This window comes from Daktulosphaira vitifoliae, unplaced genomic scaffold (genome assembly GCF_025091365.1).
Source record: "Daktulosphaira vitifoliae isolate Bord-2020 unplaced genomic scaffold, ASM2509136v1 Scaffold_1, whole genome shotgun sequence".
NCBI lineage: Eukaryota > Metazoa > Arthropoda > Insecta > Hemiptera > Phylloxeridae > Daktulosphaira > Daktulosphaira vitifoliae.
The window spans coordinates 43,071,802-43,075,444 of NW_026099572.1; the positions used below are offsets into that span (position 1 = coordinate 43,071,802).

At 27.1% G+C, this 3,643-nt stretch overlaps 1 protein-coding gene across 1 annotated transcript in view; it reads left to right on the forward strand.

The window, feature by feature from the left end:
• The first annotated feature begins 2,020 nt into the window (after positions 1 to 2,020).
• Positions 2,021 to 3,643, forward strand: part of LOC126896464 (pre-rRNA-processing protein TSR1 homolog) — a 7,139-nt gene continuing 5,516 nt past the window's right edge. Inside the window, exons 1-4 of the mRNA XM_050669265.1 lie at positions 2,021 to 2,324; positions 2,443 to 2,716; positions 2,800 to 3,019; positions 3,125 to 3,325. Of these exons, the coding sequence (XP_050525222.1) occupies positions 2,207 to 2,324; positions 2,443 to 2,716; positions 2,800 to 3,019; positions 3,125 to 3,325 (813 nt within the window). The 5' untranslated portion in view covers positions 2,021 to 2,206. The remainder of the gene's footprint in view (positions 2,325 to 2,442; positions 2,717 to 2,799; positions 3,020 to 3,124; positions 3,326 to 3,643) is intronic.

Here is a 3,643-nt window from a genome sequence, read left to right on the forward strand (position 1 = left end):
AAAATTATTTTTAACTTTTTAGTTCGATGTGCTTTAAAAGCGTGTTTTTTTAGTTTTTTAAACTATATTTATTTTTTACTTTTTAGTTTCATGTTATGATAGTAGTTACTATCAATATCATGGTTGTTACGGGTAACGGGAAATCAGGGTTCGATTCCGGGGAGGGAGTCTGAGAAACGGCTACCACATCCAAGGAAAGCAGCAGGCGCGTAAATTACTCACTCCCGGAACGTGGAGGTAGTGACGAAAAATGACGATACGGAAATCATCCCTCGTAATCGGAATGAATACTTTATATCTCTTAATTAGAATAAATCGTGTTAATATATTAATTTTAATAGTAATTAGAATATATATATATATATATATATATATACAAGTAAAGCGACTTAAGTACGTAAACGTATCATGCACTAGGTATAACCGCATTTTGTGGGCGGGCGGGTCGGACTAACGTTATACCTGAGGTATAAACGGTGGTAGGAATATATAAATATATATACGTAAGGCGCATTAGACGCGGGCGATATTGGTCAGTCAAAATAAAAATTTGTTTATATATAATATTGATAACAAGCACGCGTGTAACAGGTACGATAACTAAAAATAAATTTTTATAGGAAATAGTGTGCCGTCGTGTGTTGAGAGAGGCGTGGGGAGGGTTGAATGCGTTATGACAGTCTAGTCTAGACGACGGAATATGAGATAACGCGTGGCGTTTGGAGAGTTACAAACATACATACATACAGGTGAAACTAATATAAGCGTGTTAAAAAGATTTGGTTGAATTTCAGAGATTCAATCACAATATAAAAAGGATATTTTACAGAAGAAGTGCTCTTTTTTATTTTCTGTCCTTTAGTCTGAATCAAATTTGCACGTTTTTCATAGTGCTATTTAATCCATCAATGATACATTTTAATTTAAGATCTCCTGAATAACTACATTTTGCCTTTTCGGACATTCGAATAAATTTCATGTGTCCAAATATATTACTATATTTTGTGGGAGTCTGTTTATTAATCAAACAGACTTCACGTATAACAGACAACCCAACCCAACCAGACTTCGTATACTAGTTCTGAAATAATTTAGTTTAATGTTTGGAATAATTTTGTCCTTAACTAATGTTTTCATCTTTATAATCCATTATAGCTTGGTGAGATGTATATACACAAATAGTACAAATATAAGCTTTTATTTTATTTTTACCCAAAATTTATGAAAGTTTTATATAATGCTTACTAAATTTAAAAGGGCTTACTGAACATTAATATCAATACATTGGTAAAATGTATTAATCGTTTAAAATTTAACAGCACTCTTAGACTTAGACTAATTTGTACACTGACATTAAAAACGGGTTTCTTTTTGAGTTAAAATTAGTTACTGTAGTAAATTTTTACTAGTAAAACTTTTTCTAAAATAAGTGTTGCTCATAAAAACGTGTTTTTCTTATATGAATAAATAATTGTTACATTTGTGAAATGAAAATAAATTTTTTGAAATCTAATTAGAAATTTAAATATTTTATTTTTAGTCTAAACGATTATTTTTTATTTATATTATTTCTCTTTTTATTTCAATCCGTTACTCATTGAGCTATTTTTTTTACCAATTATATTGAACATATATATCTATCCAATAAAGTTGTATACAATTATATAACTTATTTTTATATATTTTTTAAACTATTACAGTTTTAACTATGTACATATAGTTAACATTAATTGAATAATTTTAATTAGTTATGCATTAATAAATGATGAATTGATTAAAAAAAACTAACGAACTGTTTGATAAAATAATTAAAATGATAATTATATATTTTACCTTGCTCAAAAGTTTAATCAGAGTTGAACAATATTAAAATACATTTTTATAAAGTTTTTAGTATTTTGATTTCTTAATTATGTGATTCATTGAAGTAATGACTGTTAGGAGTTAATATTTTTAAATCGAAAATGCACAATACAAGTAGTATGAGTCTCCTTATTATCATATCTTCCTTATCAACCACGTGTTTATTTCTACGGCGTTGGATATCATTCTAACTATAATATTAATGCTTTGTTATTTTATATATCTATAAATATATTAAAAGTACTAAGTATCGATAGAAATAAATTTTGTCAACGTTATCCTTACTTTAAGATGGTATTTCTAAATTGAATAGTTTATAACTAAAAATTCATTAAATCCAAGTATGAAGCCTGTGAATCAAGAACAAGTTACTCACAGGTCGGGTCCAACAAAGCAAGATAACAAAAAACATAAAACAGGACGGCATAAGAGTAAAGGAACACTTGATGTTTTAAAAAAAGGTCAGTATGAATCAATAGTCTAAATGAATTAATAAATGCTAAATATTTAATTTAAATAAGTATAAATGTAAATGAATTGAATAAAAATTAATTTTTGTTATCATTTTTTTCCTTGTAGGTCGTACAGCTCAACATGCAGCAAAATCTAAAGCTAACCATCAGTTGGGTAGAATTGAACGAAGAAATCAAGCTAGACTTCATCGTAAAATTAAAACTGACAATGTTATAAATGAAAAACGTAGATCACTTAGTTTGCCTCACTTAGTAGCTGTTATTCCATTAAGTAACAATATTTTCACCAATGAAAAATTAATTGAAATTGTTAATACATTACAAAATTCTGATGTAAAACTTACTACTGCACATGCTCCAGAAGGCTATTCACATTTATGGTAAAAAATTATTTTCAGATTAAAATTCTTTTTTAAAAATATTTTTATAAAACAATTAACTTGTTATAAATTTTATATTTTAGGATTGATCAATTAAAACAAGCTTTTACTTTTGTTAGACCTGATTGTAGTAGTATATTTGGACTTTTAGATACTCTTAAAGTTGTAGATACAATATTATTTATTGTTTCGGCAGAAAATGGATTGGATCAAGATGTTGATTTACTTATGACCTGTATTTTAGCACAAGGTTTACCATCTACTGTTGTTGCAATAACAGATTTAGATAAAATTCCTTTGAAAGTAATCATCATCATCATCATATAATAATTTAGTTAACTAACAGAAAATATTTATTTATTTAACGGATTTAAATGATAAAATATTTATTCTTATGTATTTATCTAGAAACAAAATGATGTTAAACAATGTATTCAAAAAAGTATTGAAACTTGGTTACCTGATGAAAAAATCAGTAAATTTGATAATAGCACAGATATTTTAAATATTTTGCGACGTATTAATTCTCAGAAAAAAAGATCTATAACATTTAGAGACAAACGAGCACATCTATTAGCAGAAGAATTGTCCTTTCTTCCTGGAATTGATGTAAGTGTATTATTATGTTAACTATATAGTAATAAAAAAAAAAACACAGTGGGGTCGCGGCATAGTGGAGACATTGCATAGTTGGGTCCAGATAGATTTAATCTGACAGTGATTAAAATCACTATCATAAGAAACGCTTCGATGCAAATCTGTAGATAGTGTTTAATTTTAAAAAATTGATGGATAATTGCAAAAGCAACATCAACTTCTATTAAAATAAAATACAAAACCCATAATTATCATACAAAAATAGTATATTTTTCAATATGGTAGCCATTTGCGTATAGAAGATAGATCGTCGGGACAAATTTTTTTTTT